Source organism: Sus scrofa, chromosome 11, assembly GCF_000003025.6.
Source record: "Sus scrofa isolate TJ Tabasco breed Duroc chromosome 11, Sscrofa11.1, whole genome shotgun sequence".
Taxonomy (NCBI): domain Eukaryota; kingdom Metazoa; phylum Chordata; class Mammalia; order Artiodactyla; family Suidae; genus Sus; species Sus scrofa.
Window position 1 is genome coordinate 75,903,860 of NC_010453.5, and position 18,082 is coordinate 75,921,941.

Consider the following 18,082-nt stretch of genomic DNA (forward strand, 5'->3'; position numbering starts at 1 on the left):
ACTGGTTCGTTCAACATCCCTTATAAAAAAATCTCAAGGGAAGTTCCTGGTGATGTTTTTATTCTGTTTAGCTTTGTTTTATCTCTGCGACAAAGGAAATCAAACTTGTAAAGAATCAGAACCTTTGCTTACAGGGAGAAGGCAAATAGGCACAGACTTCTGAGAACTCCGTGCCCCTCCAGGAAAAGGTTCAGTCAACCAGCCCTGAGATCACTGGTACGGACCTTTCTAGGAGAACTGGAGAAATGAAGAAGGGTTCTCCCTTAGGGCAGCCTGAAACTTACCCACTCAGAAAGGCTTTCCCGAGGAGTTCCCACTATGGCACAGTGGGTTAAGGACCTGGCGTTGTTTCTGTACTGGGTATGGGTGGAAGCTATGGCTCAGATTCAGTCCCTGGCCCAGGAACTTCTGTATGCCACGGGTATGGCTAAAACAAAACAAAACAAAAAGCCCCAAAAACCTCAAAAAACAAAAAACCAACCCCCCAAAATGAATGGCTTTCCTAAAATGGTTCTAATCATTTATTTGACTCTCTCGATATGACAGATCGCATGTAATCCCCAAATGGCTGTTTTCATTGCTCCTCAGTATTTTTCCTGCTGTTTCCTACTCTGGGCTGCCCCTCTGCGATGGCTCCAGGGCTCACAGGACACCCCACCTTGTCTCTCCTTTGTGTGCATGACCCTCTGGCATGTGGGCTGCTGATTAGGAGCATCCAGCCCATAACAGCAGCCCTCTGGCTGAGCGTATGCTGGGACCATGGGAGGGCCTGGTGGGTGCGGGCTTCATCAGAGGGTTTGAGGGTCTCACGCCCACCACCCGATCCTTGCGTCCTCACACCTAACTGTCCAGTTCTCACCAGGCTTGGGACCCCTGCGCCGAGACTCTGCAGAATGTGTGCCCTCAGTGTCATTGAACTGTCACTGTACCGTCTAGTTCCCAAGGGTGGGACCCCACCCTCGTTCTTTCCGTGCACACCGCCCAGCACAGTGCCTGGAACACCGTGTCACCCAACCTAGTGGCTGCCTTTCACAGCGAGGCCCCCAGCGCTGCTGCTGGGGGAGCAGAGTTTGCATCCACTTCAGAGGATAACTGTTGTGTTTTTTTATCAGGAGGTTAAAACTCCGGGGGGTGCATCAGCGGCCCATCTGAATCTCTCGCACAATGACCTGTCTCATAACTAGAGTCCAGTGCCACGGGCTGGAGGCCAGGGCTGTTTGGCGGGCAGGCGGGAATAATAACTGTAATTCAACCTCGAGTGTTCAGAGCAGCTTATCTACGGCAAGGGCGTCTGCACCATGAGTACTTACTAGACAGGAGATGCATGAAGCGCGAAGATGGTAAGAGAGACATTCAAGACGACACTGCAGTGAGTAGGACCTTCAAGGGTGGCAGAGAAGCAGGAGCGACGTTGCACAGATCCGAGCACTGGCGGGATTGGCACGGACCACAAAGGACCCCACGGAAGTTCCCGAGGGACGTCAACGTTTTGGAAAGTGCAATAGGTTTAAGCTCATTTCGATGCTGAAATAATCTCTCTGTTGCCATCTCTGTCTCTGTCTTTCTGTATCTGTCTCTCGCCTCTCTGTCTCTATCTGCTTTTCTTCCTTTTTCTTGTCTTTCTCGCTCTCTGTCTCTCACTCTATTTCTCTGGTCATAGGAATGTTTTTAAACCATGGAGAGAACCCGGAGACACAGGGCAAGAACTTGGACGATGCTAATTAAGATTGATGGTGCCAACTGTTCTGCTTCTCTTCCACCCAGAACTGCCAGTTGGTTCTGAGATACGTCATTTTTTTTTAAATTTTTAAAATGAAAAAAAAATTTCATTGGAGTATCATTGACTTAGAAAGTTGTGTTGATTTCAGGTGTACAGCCAAGTAAATCAGTTATACCTATACCCATGCCTTTTCAGGTTCTTTCCCTGTCTAGGTTATCACACGTTATTAGGTAGAGAACTCTGTGCTATACGGTAGGCTCTTGTTACCTACCTATTTGATGTAGAATGGGGTGTATATGCCACGTTCCCAGCCTGTAATTTCTCCCTGTTGCCCCTCTGTTTCCCCTGTGGTAACCATAAATTTGGTTTCCAAATCTTACTTTTTTATTTTATGATTTTTATTTTTTCCATTATAGTCGATTTACGGTGTTCTGTCAATTTCTACTGTACAGCAAAGTGACCCAGTGATACATATATATATATTGTCTTTTTGTCTTTTTAGGGCCACATAGCGGCATATGGAGGTTCCCAGACTAGGGGTCGAATCAGAGCTGTAGCCACCAGCCTACGCCACAGCCACAGCAACACCAGATCCAAGCTGCATCGGTGACCTACACCACAGCTCATGGCAACGCCGGATCCTTAACCCACATAGCAAGGCCAGGAATCGAACCCGCAGTCTCATGGTTTCTAGTTGATTCGTTTCCGCTGTGCCACGACGGGAACTCCTATTTTTTTCTTTTTCTCACGTTATCCTCCATCTTGCTCCATCGTAAGTGGCTGGATGTAGTTCTCTGTGCTCTACGGCAGGATCTCGTTGCTTCCCCACTCCAAGTGCAGCGTCTTTGAGTCTGTTTCTGTTTTGAAAGTTCTGTGTCATTGTTTTGTTAGATTCCGCAGGTTAGCGAAGAGAGAGGCATTTTTTGATATTACAGCTATGCCTGGCACATGGTACCCACTCAATAAATGAACCTGGATCAAGCTGGTAGTTGTTCCTGTGCCTCTTTGCTCATCACTTCTGTCCCAATGGCTTTGTCATCAACCCAGGGGAGGGAAACAGGAAACGTGCACTTCAAATATAGAGTCGATGAGAAAACTTATGTTACAGTAGCTCTGACTCTGGTTTAAAAAACAAAACAAAACCTGGCCAAGGACACCTTTCAGGTATGAACCGTGGTATTTGATGTGTGAATTCGGCGTGTATTGAATTTTTTATTTTCTGAGGGTAGATTTCAGGGTCCTTCTCTAAGACATTCTTCTTAGCCAGCCAGAACTAAAACATGTAAAATACCCCTTATGATAAGATGTCAGGAAAAGCCAACAGCTTTGAAGTTGAAAATTGTCTTTGTCATTTGGTTTCTATGGTTTTCAGAGTCATTTCAGCTGAGTCCGTGATGCCCAGTGTATGGGGATTGTACGATGAGAAATATCACCTTTGTTTAGAAACTTAAAAGTGAGGGGAAGGACACCTTGGCAGAGAAAGTGCGAGGCGCTGAGCTGGTGAACTCTAATCAATTCCGCGACTGTCTGACGGGACGGGCTGTTGGTCACGTCTTTCTCTGAGTGTGTTTCAGGAGGCAGAATGGAACACGCTGGTCATAGGTTGGGACATTAGAATTCAATATTTCAGACTGGAGCCAAGCTGGAGAGGAGGGTGAGGAGGGAGCAACAGAGGTAAAATGTAGACCAGGGCTCCCGAGTCCTGGAGGGAAAGCTCTAGAAGACCCTGTCTTACAGAGTGGGTGACTCAGTGTAGTTGATGCCTCATTGGTTGGCGGTGCTCAAAGCTGGAGCACAGGAATTCCTGTCATCAACCTGCTCAGTGGTGACCAACCTGACTAGTATCCATGAGGATGTGGGTTTGATCCCTGGCTTTGCTCTGTGGGTTAAGGGTCTGGCGTTGTCGTGAGCTGCAGTGTAGGTCACAGAGGCTGGTCGGATCCTGCGTTGCTGTGGCTGTGGTGTAGGCTGGCAGCTGCAGCTCCTATTTGGCCCCTAGTCTGGGAACCTCCATATGCCACAGGTGCAGCCCTGAAAAGCAAAACAAACAAAACCCCCAAAACCTGGAGCAGAGACCATGGCTGTGGTTCCTAAGCCTTTGGTGAAGGCAGGAGGGACCAGGCTGTGGGAAGAGTAAAAGGACAGTGAAGTTTAGAAAGGAGAGCACGAAGGTTAACATGCGGCGATTCCACAAGAAGCAAGAGAAGCTCGGAAAATGACCCAGCATGTTCGGGGCCCTTGGGAGAGTGATTTTACCTGTGCTGGAGAAGCTGCAGAGGGGCTGGTGTTTCCAGGGAGGCAGATTGCCGCTGAGCGTCTCTGCACGTTTCCAGATGAGGAGCGCTTGCTTGAAATGGACCGTGGCAGAGGTTCAGTGGGAAGAAGAGTAATGTGGGGCCGTGGGAGGCAGGTTGGTCGGGGGGCTTCACAATTCAGGGCAGGCTGTATGGACAGGTGTCTTGTGCTTAGGAGGGCCCGTGCTTGGTCCCATGCTCTGCTAGCATCACCTTTGTGTTCTTAATTTTTATTTTATTTAATTTTTTTTTTTCTTTTTACAGCCCCACTTGGGGCATCCAAAAGTTCCCAGGTTAGGGGTGGAATCAGAGCTGCAGCTGCCAGCCTACACCACAGCCACAGCAACGCCAGATCCGAGCTGCATCTGTGACCTACACTGCAGCTCAGGGCAATGCCGGATCCTTAACCTACAGAGCGAGGCCAGGGATCGAACCTGCATCCTCATGAACACAGCGTTGGGTTCTAAACCAGCTGAGCCACAAGGGGACTTCCTGAATTCTTCACTTTTGGATCAGGGGCCCCGCATTTTCATTTTCCTGGGGTCCCTCAAATTATATAGCTAGTCCCGCTTGGTCCTTCGGGAGAGAGGTGATGGTGACAGGAGGAGTCGGGACACTCAGCTCCAGGCGGAGGCAACTGATGGTGTCCGAGGGGGACAGAGGGGGGCTCGGCCATTCTTTGGTGCCGTGAAGTGTCCCCAGAAATAGGTGAAACTAGCAAAGAATAACCTGAATTGAGAGGAGGATTGGCTGGCTTGAAGAACATTCTTTTTAGGGAGAGTTAGATTTACTCTGTAGCAATAATATTGTACGAACATTATACCAGGAATGTTCAGCCGTCACGATCTTTTCAGACACGTGTGATTAGGAGGTCTTTATTGCTGTCAAATTATTATTCAAAATCCGCTGAAATGTGAATCCGAAACTTACATCACTTGAGAGGGCGGGTATTGCTTTCCACATGGTGCCTAATTAACTCTTTTTTGGTAAAAGACTGAAAAGCCAAACCTGGGGTATTTTTTGAATTGTAAATGTGGATTCCTGCGGTGCAGGTTGATGGCATCTTGACAGGCACAGAAGGAGGAGGTGGCATCCTTGTTGATTACGCTCTGAGCTGGCAAGAAGACAGAGGGTGAAACAGAAATTGCTGGCATGTGAATTTCCTAAAAGAAATTGGGTCCGGGCCTCAAATTCTGCAGCGGAGGCATTGAGCTTTTATTCTCCTCACCTTGTCAGTCTTTGTACCCAAACCTGCAGTGAGTGTGGCTGGGGTCCTGGTTCACACTCTCGGCCCTTGATGGGAGGGACCATCTCTTATTGTGACACTCGGGATGTGGATTCATCAGATACACAACTGTCTTAGTTCAAAACTAAAGCTAGTCCTCAAGCTTCCTATGTTTCTGAGCATTCCAGCACTGACACCCCCACATCTTCCTCCATGTGGAACTTGTACCGTGAATTTGCATTATCCTTATTGTACGTTCTTGAGGCTGCCGGATAATGAAGACAGACATGACAGTTCTTCAATGACTGTGTTATAAATGTGAGCCACAATTAATACATATTTTGTTAAATTGAAGTATACTTGTACAATATTATATAAGCTACATGTATATAGTATAGTGATTCACAATTTTTTAAAATTTACAGTCTATTTATAGTTATTATAAAATATTGGCTATATTCCCTGTATCGTTATAGCTTATTTTTTACCTAAGATTTTGTACCTCCTAATCGCCTGTTCCTAAATAGCCGTCCCCCCTTCCCTCTTCCCTCTGGTAACCACTAGTTTATACTCTAGGTCTGGGAATCTGCTTCTTTTATGTTATATTCACTAGCTTTTTTATATTTCTTAGATTCCACATAAAAGTGATATCTTATTGTTTGTCTCTGACTTATTACACTTAGCATAATGCTTTTCAAGTCCATCCATGTGGCTTGCAAATGGCAGATTACATTCTTTTTTCTAATTGTTATTTCCCCAATACATTTTTTTTCCTACTGTACAGCATGGTGACCCAGTTGCACATACATGTATACATTCTTTTTTCTCCCATTATCAGGCTCCATCATAAGTGACTAGACATAATTCCCAGTGCTACACAGCAGGATCTCATTGCTAATCCATTCCAAAGGCAATAGTTTGCATCTATTAACCCCACCCTCCCAATCCACCCTACTCCCTCCCCCTCCCTCTTGGCAACCATGAATCTATTCTCCAAGTCCATGATTTTCTTTTCTGTGGAAAGGTTCACGTGTGCCGTATATTAGATCCCAGATATGTGATATCACATGGTATTTGTCTTTCTCTTTCTGACTTACTTCACTTAGGATGAGAGTCTCTAGTTCCATCCATGTTGCTGCAAATGGCATTCTTTTGTTCTTCTTTATGGCTGAGTAGTATTCCACTATGTATATATACCACATCTTCCTAATCCAGTCATCCGTCATTGGACATTTGGGTTGTTTCCATGTGTTGGCTATTGTGAATAGTGCTGCCATGAACTTGTGGGGGTGCATGTGTCTTTTTAAAGGAAAGTTTTATCTGGATATATGCCCAAGAGTGGGATTTCTGGATCATATGGTAGTTCTGTGTGTAGATTTCTAAGGTACCTCCATACTGTTCTCCATAGTGGTTGTACCCGCTTACATTCAGACTAAACATTGCAGGAGGGTTCCCTTTTCTCCACACCCCCTCCAGCATTTGTTATTTGTGGACTTATTAATGATGGCCATTGTGACTGGTGGGAGGTGGTATCTCAAGGTCGTTTTGATTTGCATTTCTCTAATCCTCAGGGATGTTGAGCATTTTTTCATGCGCTTGTTGGCCATCTGTGTATCTTCCTTGGAGAAATATCTATTCAGGGCTTTTGCCTATTTTTCAGTTGGGTTGTTGGCTTCTTAGCTGTTGAGTTGTATGAGTTGCTTGTATATTTTAGAGATTAAGCGCTTGTCTGTTGCATCATTTGAAACTATTTTCTCGCATTCTGTGAGGTGTCTTTTTGTGTTCTTTTTGGTTTCCTTTGCTGTGCAAAAGCTTGTCAGTTTGATGAGGTCCCATTGGTTTCTTTTTGCTTTTATTTCTGTTGCTTTGGGAGACTGACCTGAGAAAACCTTTGTAAGGTTGATGTCAGAGAATGTTTTGGCTGTGTTCTCTTCCAGGAGTTTGGTGGTGTCTTGTCTTATATTTAGGTGTTTGAGCCACTTGGAGTTTATTTTTGTGCGTGGTGTGAGGGTGTGTTGTGGTTTCATTGATTTGCACGCAGCCGTCCAGGTTTCCCAGCAATACTTGCTGAAAAGACGGTCTTTTTCCCATTTTATGTTCTTGCCTCCTTTGTCCCAGATGGATTGACCGTAGGTGTCAGGGTTTATTTCTGGGTTCTCTGTTCTGTTTCATGGGTCTGTCTGTCTGTTTTGGTACCAGTCCCACACTGTCTTGATGATTGTGGCTTTGTAATAGTGCCTGAAGTCTGAGAGAGTTATGCTTCCTGCTTGTTTTTTTTTTTCCAAAATTACATTCTATACAGTGGAATATTACTCAGATATATTTTGTTTTTTTTTTTTTTGCTTTTTTGGTGAAATTTCAGTTCAAATTATTTGCCTGATTTTTACAATTGGTCTCTCTTCTAGTAACTAATTTTCAAGGTAATCAAATAATGACAAAAACATGGCTTTATCCTGGTAGTCCTCGTTTCCAGCACTGTCCATCTAATGGGGTATCGATTGGTTTGATTTTTTTTCCCACAGCTCACTGATGCTGTGTTCCTTTATTTAGTCATTTTTCTCTCTGCGTTTCATTTTGTATAACTTATGTTACTGCCTTCGGGTCACTTATCTTGTCTTCTATAATATCTTCTCTGTTTTTCTTTCCACTGTCTGTGGACACAGTTTTCTGTTCAGTCGTACATATGCTGCTTTCCTTATGGGTCAGTTGAGGAACAAGAACACATTCTTCCCCAGTGTAGCTCCATGCCTCAGCTTCCAAATTGGTATTGACATTTTCTGTCTATGGAAAGGAAGTTTGGGATAAACCTTGTCACGGTTTGTTGTAACGGCATGTTTTCTTTTATTTCTTTTTCCCCAGTGTGCTCGGTACGACAATGTCTTCATTGCAGAGATCCTGATTGACAGAGGGGCCAATGTCAACCAGCAGGATGAGGACTTCTGGACACCAATGCACATCGCCTGTGCATGTGATAACCCTGATATCGTCCTGCTGCTTGTGTTAGTAAGTAAAGCAATTCTGTTTATTACCTTGTGAAGGTTGAATGGCATAAAAAGTCTACATATTTAACTAATACTATTTTACAGTATGTCATTGAGAAAAAAATGTGTGTGTATGTCATCACGGTATTTGCCTGGAGTTATAAGATATTAGAGACGGAAGTGGCGGGTCACCACATGGTTCATAAAACAAGTTGTGTAGATGATAGGCCGGGTGCTGTTCCTCGTGCCTTTTCCTTAGAGATTATATGATTTGATATGACACATGTCAGTCCTAATTATAACAGTTTGATAATTGCTGTTTTGCCTTTTAATTAATTCTCCTAATTTTTAGCCAAACCTGGAATAGGATAATAGGGAGATATGGCTTATGTTAAATCTTCTCTGGTTTGTGTGTGGTAGAGAAGCGTCCACGGCACTTGTTTACCTGATAGTGAAAACTTTAAGAATGAAAATTGTTGGAGTCATTTGTTGCCATTGTCTTCAGTTATGGCTGAGATCTTGATCTGGATCCTCACACCTAGTGTAATATTTTAGAATTGGGACTCTTTTTCTGATGAGTTATGTCTAACAAAGATTTTAAGAAATTAGGCCAAAAAACAAACTAAAGATTTGAACTCAAGATCACTGGCCAAAGTCTGTCCTTTCCTCCTAGATCTTGCTGCCTGTCTTAACAAATTACCACATATTTGATGGCTAAATTATATGAGAATGAGAAAAAAAAAAGTTAGGCTCATAGCTTTTGTGGTTTTCCAGTGTTTCAATTTATTATTTTTCTGAACATGAGTTGAGAGATTCAGTAACTTTTTCAAGCCCCGTCTCCATTTATTTTCTCTAATTATGAGTAATTACACCAAGCCTTTTCCAAAATAGACTCTCTGCTTTTGTTTTCTGCATGAAAAATGGCCATATTTCTTCTTGGAAACCAACATTCATGTGGTTGTACTTGAATTTTTAAAATCCTCCTTCCATTTCCTCACTATCATTGCTGGATGAAGTTTTCCCCTTCTTGAGTTCACTGCCAGCCCAAATTTCCTTCTTTCATCTTAAAATATCTCAATTTCTTATTTCTGATGGAACAGGATAAGAGAATCTACTTTTCTTTTTTCTTTTGGCTGTGCCCACAGCAAATGGAAGTTCCCAGGCCAGAGACCAAATCCATGCCACAGCAGTAACCAGGGCCATAGCAATAACACCATTGGATCCTTAACCAGCTGAGCCACCAGGGAACTCCAGAATCTACCTTCTTTAGAGATGAGTCCAGAGCTAGTTATCTCCTATGATATTTACAATTTAACAATGCAGGGGCAGTGAAGAGAAGGGCTCTGTACATGGCAGGATCATGATTTCAAGGAGTGGAGGCTGTAACTACGTGCAGATGACCTTCTGCATATGGAGGCTATCATCCGATGAGCATGGATATCAGAAATAGCGCTATGGGCTACAGGTAGCAAGTCACTTGGACCACCCCGAGGGCAGAATGAGGCGTGTTTGTAACTGGAGCTGGAATCGGGGCAGACCATGCGGACTGGAAGCGGGCATGTCAACATGCAAGGTACCCTACAATCATGGAAGTGATTAGACAAATAGTGGCCACTTCCTTGAGTCCCTGTGCCTCTTTGCACAATTGAGAAAACATACATGAGCCTCGTTCCTGTTGAGGTTAAACAGTATCTTCCAAGGAAAATTAATTAACACTGACACCCATCCCATTTCCCACAATACATGCTTTAAAAAAAATAAGAATTTGAGGAAGTTAGTGTCCTGACCGGAGACACCCTCGCGTCGTTGTCACACTCAGTGATAGCTCCATTTTCATGCGGAGACTTCTCCACACTCCCTTTCTGGTGCTTTCATTATAGTCCCCTATTCTTTGGCCTCTTCCCCCACTTGCTGCTGGGATCATCAGCAAGTGACCTGAGTCCCTTGATCTTTCACCGCGGCATGTATATTGTGCTTGTTTAAATATGATTTACTTCTCCCTTTGTTCTCATCTGTTATAGTTTCTGTAACTCCTGTTTGATCCCATGGCAATAATTCAATTTTAGTAACGGCCAGTTGCCTTTATAATAAATATCTCTTCTGCTTGGAACAGTTTGATTTATATTCATTAATTCTTTATCTAGCTTACATCAGTGGTGTTCATTAGGGAGCCGCAAGTTAAGCATCAACTTAATTATTGGCTTCCGGCAAGTCACAGAAGTAACATGGCGATTTGTTAAAACAGTGCCAGTGCTTTACAGAGACCCAGTGTGTATATCCTTGCTGAATACATAAATAAATGAGTGAAAGGATGGCAGGCCAATTTTTGGAAGTCAGGCTGAATTTAATGCTGCCATTATTAACTCATGTTATATCTAATAAGAACTGTCTCACGACCACATCCATCTTCTAAGATATGCAAGAATTCCTCATCCTGCTTCTTTTACGTGTTCTTAGAACTGCCTGCTACAGCCCACCCGTGCTCTCAGTGTCCAACGATGTCGCTTTTCTTTACCAGGCAGAATGGAGAGATAGAAGCTGGTTTTATTTCATGCATAAACATAGAGTTAAATGGATCATTTTCAGATTCCTAACATTTTCATGGTTCTGCAGTGCCCTATTTCTCATACCATAGAATAATCCAGCCTCGTCTGCAAAGTGAAATATTCGCTAGTTACTGTTGCTCAGTGACCTTCATTTATTGGTCACTGTCTTTATTCCTTTAACTAATATTTATTGGTCACCAACTATTTTTTACCTTGATGCCTGCCTTCAAGGAAATTACCATTTATTAATTAATACATTCAGAAAATATTTATTAACTGTGATGTTCTAGGTGCTGCACAGTGAAGAAAAAAGACATTTTACATTATTTTGCATTGTAGAACCATGGCGAAGACCACACAAAGCAAAGCAGTGTTAGTGTAACCACCGTGAAACTTGATTAATGGATTAAGTAAATATGAGTAGCCTCATTGCCACCATGTTATAGCCAGCCCACCATCCATCCGTAGAAATAATTTGCTTTCAAATAAATGTGTGTGAAATTCATCATCATAAAAATTGTAATGACTGTAGAACTATGTTCCTGCTAACAAGCTCCAAAGAAAGATTTATTTTAATTCTGAAACTAAATGCCATTGTGCATTGTTTCATGCTGCATGTCCAGTCTTCTTTCCATTTTCCCAATTGATGAGTAAGGAAGACTGTGTTCTTATTCATTCAGTAAATAGCTGGGTACTTCCTGTTCTGTACTGAGCAGCTCAGCGGTGAACAAAGGGAGCAAAAGTCCCTGCTTCCTGGAGCTTACATTCTACTAGGGAGGAGCAAGGAAAAAACATGTAAAGGGATGGCATATACAATACGCCAACTAAAGAGAGATGCTGGAGGGGAAAGAAGAAAGGAGGAGAGAGTCTTAATAGCCGGATGGAGAGGGGACATTTGAGCCCTGAACCTTGTGGGTGGTGGATGTGCCTATGCTGGGCACAGAGAACGGATAAGTGCAGGGCTGTGGGGCAGGGGCTCCTGTTTGTGGAACAGCCAGGAGAGCAGGGCAGCTTTGAAGTACACCTTGGGTGGCTAGAATTTCCCGCTACTCTGTGCATGTGAAAGCATCATCCGTGTTGATTTGGGGATTACAGATAAATTTTAACAAGTAGGCAAATGCACAGGTATAGAATCCATGAATAACAAGGATTGGCTGTATTTGTTACTATATGAAACAATTGACAATTTTTAGAATTTTATTTGTGAAATAGAAGTCATCTAAACCCAGTGTATGTTAGGAATTGGGGTGGCTCAAAAAATGATGAATTTCTTCAGTATGTTTTCAAAGGTTAGACTAAAAAAGTCTCAGTCTTATTTTTACAAGTTTTGCAGTTTCCTAGAAGTTTTGCAAATATCTCACTGTGTGGAACATTTATGTGGCATAAGCAATGCACTTAATATATTATCCATGGAGTTCCCGTTGTGGCACAGTGGAAACAAATCTGACTGGGAACCCCGAGGTTGCAGGTTCGCTTCCTGCCCCTGCTCAGTGCATTAAGGATCCGGAGCTCTGGTGTAGGTCACAGATATGGCTCAGATCTGATGTTGCTGTGGCTGTGGTGTAGGCCAGCAGCTGCAGCTCTGATTGGACCCCTAGCCTGGGAACTTCCATATGCCGCGGGTGAGGCCCTAATGATATTATTATCCATAATATTACATAAAGAAATCTAATGCCAGAGAGGTTCTGTAGTAGAGTAAAATCTCAAATCTAAATGTTTTCATTTGCAGTAAAATATTTTAATGCATTCTAAGTTGTATGTTTATATTTTAATATACATTATAATGAAAACTTGACCACTTAGAATTTTTTGCTTGTCTTATTTTATTGAGTATTCAAATAGCTCACATATGTGTTAAGTTTTTTCATTCTGCATTACCCAATTTTTAAAATATTTTCTAATTAGTACCATATTCAAAACACCAGTGCTCCATAATTCAATTTTTTTCTACTATTTTAAAAATAATTACATAGTAATCTGCTATTTCCCTGACTGTAAGTAATTTTTCTGTTCTTCAAGAGTAAATCACAAAGGCTGAAAGTGGTTAACTCCAACCAATCTCTTGAAAATCTTGATTTGATATGATCACATAGGTGTGAAATATATACGTATATTATACACACACACACACACACACACACACGTTTCGGTCATGTCGTGTCCGTGCACCTGTGCCCTGCATAAGTACTGGCACTAGCAGAATCTACTGTATCACTCACCTCCAGGGAGAGAAACAATGGACTTTTCCTTGTTGTTTTGCACCATGTGATTTCATGGAGAATGGTTTCTAAATAGCATTGGTCACTTTTCACTTCTATACTGATACGACTTTGGATTACAGGTTTGCGTTTATCTGTCGCACGCTAGATCCGAATTTTCACGTTTAATGTTCCGATGTGGCCGCAGCTGCTAAGCTACTCTGCCCTGTTAGCAGATCTAAGGCTGTGACAAATCTGGCCATTTTTAACAGCCCATTGCATCGTGAGCCATAAGAAACAAGTTATTTTTTTATTTTGGAAGGAAAATAATTGAATGACGTAAAACCCCGTGTGATGCATCTCTTGGGGAAAATGATGGTTGACCAGTCATCTCAGGTTTTTCTCTTTCTTATTGAAAATTGGGGGCGGAAACGCTTTCATACTTCACATGCCCTGAACCACTGGATAAACCCTGCTATAAAGGACATCTCTTATACGCCGTGTCAAGAAATGACTGGTAGATAACAAGGATTAAATGTTATTTAATTGTCTTAATTTTTAAAGGGGTGACAGGGAATGGTGAATGTCTGAATTATTACTGTTACACATGACTGGGAGGTCTTGTACGATATTTTCACTCCCTGCAATCCTGAAAGTGTAGGAGGAAAGATTAGCAAATGCATCGTCATTTGCTAAATGATATTTTATCACTGCTTCGCTTGTGTGACAATGGAATGATTACCTGAAATTGCAGTGAATGTTTTCTCGATCCTTGGCCTTTTGTGTTTGAGCATCCGATGTTAGTAATTTCCCTGCCTGTGGGGTGGCGTGTGTCATGGACTGTGTCTAATGGCCAGAGTGGAATAGATCAGCTTAATGGGTGCTCCAGGCGACGACTGGAGCCTAGCAATTCTGCCTTAAATAAAACAGCAAATGATATTTGAAAAACATACTGCTTACCTGGTGTTAGGTGGCTGGGTTGATCAAAATTAAATTGTTCCAAAACTTCGCTCGTTAGTTACTTAGACTCTTCCTGGGTGAAATCCTAGTACACAATTTTTTAATGTTGTTTCATTATAAAGGGCCCTTTCCATCACTTGTTAAATAATCATAGATTTGTGAAATAATAGAACACAAGGTACCCTGCTGTTTCAGAAGGCTATATTCCTCCCTAGAAAATGAGATAAAGCAGAATAGTTCATAGTGGGTCTGATTTTCCAATGGGAAATCACTGTGATGGCAGAACATCTGGGCATCACTCAGATTTCTGTGTAAATGGTAACACGCGCACCCTATTTAATCTTTTTTTCAGAGGTTGATCTTGCCTTCAGCTTCCCTGCGAAAATTGACGTCTTCAGGCTTGAATGCCTTCAACTTCCTACCAAAAGTGATTATTTTTCCCCCTCTGTATTACTGGCTTTCTTCCCCCCTTGAAGAGGTGTTTGCTCTTCTTTGTAAGCCAAATCTATCTACATCCTCTTTAGATTCCACGAGTTGCTCCTCTCCGAGGATTTCTCCTTCAGCACGTGTCGAGCTCTCAGTGTCACGGTCATTTTTTTATCCTTTTCCCTTCCATTGATTCATGGTGCTGCCGCAGTCCTTCCAGGAGTTAAAGAGGAAAAAAACCCCATCAAACTTCTATTCTCCGATCGTCACCCCGTGGTCTTTCTCATGTGCATCGTCCAGCTTCTCTGATGGACAGTAGGCTTTGCCGGACCCCAGGGGAGTGCCCTTGTCACTCTTCCATCCGGGTGGCTCGGTTTCTTTCCACTCACGCGCCTCAAAGTGGCCTTTTGCCGAGAACATTTTTGACATCTTTGCGATGAGGTCAGTGAACACGTTTCATGGTTTATCCTACTTAATGTATCTCACTCGGTCCAAAGACAAGTTTGTCAAGCAGGGAAATGGGACAGATATCCAGTTTTTTACCCAGGGTTATATTTTTTGAGCTAATCGGGATCAAAATATGCAGGAAAGCCCTGTTGATGACCATTGAGCCAAAGAGGCTTTTCTTTTTAGTTCTTCAGCTTTATTGAGGTGTAATTGGCAAATTATATTTCGTTTACAACACGATGGTTTGATGAAAGTAGACTCTGTACCAGGATCATAACAATCAGATAAAGTAACATATCTGTCAGCTCACCTAGTTAACATAAACGTTTGGTGTCTGCAGTGAGAGTGCTTAAGATCTACCCTTTTAGCAAAATTCAGGTGTGCAATTCACTATTACAGACTATAGTCGCCATGCTGTACATTAGACCCCCAGAATTTATTCATCTTATAAGGTAAGGCTTGTAACTTTTCACCAGCTTCTCCCCTCTTCCCTGCCCCTGGGAACCAACATTGACTTCTCTATGAGTCCAGCTTTTTTCTTGTTGTTCTTAAGGTGGTTTTTTTGTTTGTTTGTTTGTTTTTAAACCTATTGCTACCTAAACTTTCCCATCTCTAAAATTTATGGTAAGAATTCAACCCATTTATGGTGGAAATGCCTCCTCATCGTTCACAGTGAATAAGACTCTAAAAGTAGATTTTAGAAAGGGAGCAAGAATATGTCATTCAAAAAGCTCATGTGGAGCATTCCTGGTTTCAGTTCAGACATGCTAGGAAATTGTCACTGCTGTCCTTGCAATAAGAAAAAAAAGCTGAACCAGTTGAAAATTGGTAACTTTGTGGGGACTCGTCGGAGAGCTGAAGTTGCAGGGAAAAGCCAGTCAACCTCAAAATCCCGGAGGCAGGTGAATCTAGCCAGTCAGAGCTGAGATTTGCTGTAGGAGCAGAAGTCACAGAAGCCCTAAACTGGCAGGAACACTTAAATGGTCATTTTGAGGACCTGCTGAAGGTTGAGATTAGACAAGCATGAGAGGGAGAGACTGTTGGCAGCCTCGCTCCTAGGGTCCCCCACACTTTCCTTCCAGGAAGCTCACCAGGTTCTTACAGTGACAATCAGAGAAAGATCCCACGGTGGCTGTGACGGGGAGGGGTGAACACTTATCACTGGGATATATGCCCAGAGCGTCCTCCACCACAGAAACCTAGTTCCAGAGAAAGAGGCTTTCCTGGAGCCTCACCCACCTAGAGGATGGGCTTTCCTTCCTCTCCAGCCCCTTCTAGCTTTCTGGTGTCACCTAAGGGTGCCAAGGGGCTACAGCCCTGGATTAGCACTCATGATAGTCACAGTGCCAAGATTTTAGTCTCATTAAAGGATCCAGATCTAGTCCTCATTGCAGGGGGCAGGGTAAGCGGGATGCTGACCTAAGCAACGGGGAGAGTGGGTGCTGTCTATTTAAGACTAAAGCTTGGAGTTCCTTCCCACTGTGACTCAGCAGAAACGAACCTGACTAGCGTCCCTGAGGATGTGGGTTCAATCCCTGGTCCTGCTCAGTGGGTTAAGGATCCTGTATGGCTGTGAGCTGTGGTGTAGGTTGCAGATGTGGCTCGGATCCTGCCTTGCTGTGGCTGTGGTGTAGGCCAGCAGCTGCAGCTCCGATTCGATCCCTAGCCTGGGAACCTCTATATGCCAGCAAGTGCGGTCCTAAAAAGCAAAAAACAAAAAAAGAAAAAAGACTAAAGGCAACAGTCTTTCCCTAAGCAGTGTACTCCAATTCATAAACATTGTTTCCAGGGAGTTATAGTTAACAATTTGATGCTGTTATCAGGTGTACTGAGAGTAAACAATGAAATACGTGGCCAGTGGATGGTAGGAGCCAGATAGCTCCATGTTGTAGTGGGAATTACAACCAAGCCAGGGGAGGAGGCTGGAAAGGTATGGTTTCCAAAGGGGACACATCCAGGTAGGGTGGCCTGGGGCTTTGGGGTGGCACATGCACACTGAGGCATGGCGAATGACTGGCCCCAAGGCACCTGCTGTACAGCACGGGACACTCAGGATTCTGCAATCATCCATATGGGAAAAGAATTTGCAAAAGCATGGATGTGCATATACGTATAACTGAATCACTTTTTTGTACAACAGAAATTATTACAACATTGTCTATCAACTATCCTTCAATAAAACTTTTGAAAAATGGAAAAAGAGGGTGATCCGTGGGGTGATGATTAGAGACACTGATGTGGACTCCTGTTTAGCTTCCCATAGACACAGACACGCAGACACATTTCTAGATGCGGTGCATGCCGGGTTCGTAAACACACATCTGTTCACCTGCTCTGTCAGCTGAGAGGGCCTGGAAGCAACAGCAGTGAGCACACCCAGCTCCACAATCTTGATTCCTAAGGTAATTCTTGAGTAAAAGGAGCCAGGCTTCTTCGAGAAATCCTGGAACTAGTTCTGAGCCATAAATTTGCAAGATGAGCCTGCTTTATCTTGTAGTGCCCACAAGTAAGGAATTGCCACACACACACACACACACACACACACACACACACTCATTCACAAATCCAGTGCAAAAGGATGGGGGCACGTCCAAGGAACACATGAGCCAACTGAAAGAGCTCAAGCTGGAACAATTTGAGCAAAAAAGTACAGAAGTAAATGCATACTTATGGCTCCATATTGATCCAAATTAATGGGGGGGGGGGCTGCTAGATAAATCTTCTAGGCAGAAAGCGTCCAAATAGTTTCTATGGGTTCTCTATCCCCAAGAAACATAGCTCCTCATTCCTAAAACACAGGCCCGTCACCGTGACATCTTTCCAAAGTGTGCAGCCTGGAAAGGGAGAAAAGAGAGTAACTTTTCAGCAGAACGGTTGATAAAGACAACATGAGTCAGGTGATCAGGGGTGACAGCGCCCCTGACCCGTCGTGTCCTCAGGACGTAGCTTGTCGTGTGGTGTGAGGATGGTGATGCGCTCCAGGGGGGAGCGTCACACCAGCCCCAGCCGAGGCGCACGCGAAACGCCAGGCGAGTGCTCCCCACAGCTCTCAAGGTCGCGAAAAACAAGATCTGGCTGAGAAACGGTCAGAGCCAACAGGCGTCTGAGAAGAGCGATGACTAATAAGTGGAACGTGGTTGGGACCTTGGAGCAGAAAAAGGCTGTGATGCTGAGTAGCGCGATCTGAATGCAGTGCACCCTTCAGCTCATGGCCGCGCAAACGCAGTTCATTCATTGTAGCAAATACATCAGGCGAACCAAAGACGTTAGCCGTCGAAGAAGCCG

At 43.6% G+C, this 18,082-nt stretch overlaps 1 protein-coding gene across 1 annotated transcript in view; it reads left to right on the forward strand.

Annotated features, from left to right (window-relative positions):
* The window catches only part of MYO16 (myosin XVI), a 532,176-nt gene that overhangs the window by 164,077 nt on the left and 350,017 nt on the right, over positions 1 to 18,082 (forward strand). Inside the window, 1 exon segment of the mRNA XM_021065905.1 lies at positions 8,099 to 8,242. Within this exon segment, the coding sequence (XP_020921564.1) occupies positions 8,099 to 8,242 (144 nt within the window).